This window comes from Arachis ipaensis, chromosome B02 (assembly GCF_000816755.2).
Source record: "Arachis ipaensis cultivar K30076 chromosome B02, Araip1.1, whole genome shotgun sequence".
Classification (NCBI taxonomy): Eukaryota; Viridiplantae; Streptophyta; class Magnoliopsida; order Fabales; family Fabaceae; genus Arachis; species Arachis ipaensis.
Window position 1 is genome coordinate 104,653,884 of NC_029786.2, and position 974 is coordinate 104,654,857.

The 974-nt window shown below is 37.9% G+C and overlaps 1 protein-coding gene across 1 annotated transcript in view; it reads right to left on the reverse strand.

Moving 5' to 3' along the window:
* LOC107626182 (probable pectinesterase/pectinesterase inhibitor 41) overlaps positions 1–763 on the reverse strand; it is a 2,946-nt gene extending 2,183 nt beyond the window's left edge. Inside the window, exon 1 of the mRNA XM_016328999.2 lies at positions 95–763. Coding sequence (XP_016184485.1) covers positions 95–651 — 557 coding nt within the window. The 5' untranslated portion in view covers positions 652–763. The remainder of the gene's footprint in view (positions 1–94) is intronic.

The following is a 974-nucleotide window of genomic DNA, read 5'->3' on the forward strand; positions in this document are numbered from 1 at the left end:
TAATATTTAAATTATTATTTTTATACGAAGATATTTTTATAAGAAAAATTGTCTCAAAATTAAGGTGACGAACGAAGCGAAGAACAATACTGACCCTTTAGTGAAGAGAGCAAGAGAGACACTATAAAGCTTAGTGTCATTAGAAAGTGGAACACTGAGTCCATTCTTGATACTCCAAGCTGAAGAAGCTTCTTGAAGCCCATCCAAGCATGTTTGTTGGTTCGTAAGAATGGCACTAAGAAGGTTCTGGATATCATCAGCCTGGTAACTCCCCAACACCCTCGTCGTCTTGTTCACCGTTTGAAACGAGCTCGTCAAGAAATCCAGGTTCAGTTCTCCAAGTGTCTTGCAATCTTGAAGTGCTCGAATCGCGGGGACAGAAAGCGTGTTGCTCCGTTGAAGATACTTGTTGACAAGGCTCAAGAACTTTGTGGCTTGTGAAATGGAGCTTTTAACTGAGAAGCGGCCATAGTAATAGACATTGGCGTTTTTTGTTGGAGGGAGAACGGATTTGCAGTAGTTTGGATCGGGTGTGGATTTGCATAGATTTGTTGGGGTGATTGGAGTTGAAGGAGGTGTGTCTGAAGAAGCTATGGAAGCAAAGAACAAAGGGAGTAGAAAGAGAATGATGAGATTGAGAAGCTTAGACATTGTTGGGTGTAACAATAACTTGTGTTTTAAGTTATTATGATGAGAGCGATGGAGTTTGATATTTATTTGAAGAGTGTGATGAGTGTTTTTTTGGTGATTTGGGTTTTGGATTTGAGTTGAATTTATAGGGGAGAAAAGTGAGGGATTTTTCTTTTTCTTTTTAATTAGATTATGATTTTGTGATTGCGTGATGGGTTTTTTAAGTTTATACATGCTGGCTGCCAAAGTGCAAACATACCATAGAAAGAAGACTAGTCGTTGTAAATGTGGCAAAAACTATTACTATAGAATAGCATATATAAAGAATAAAGAATAAAGCTCTT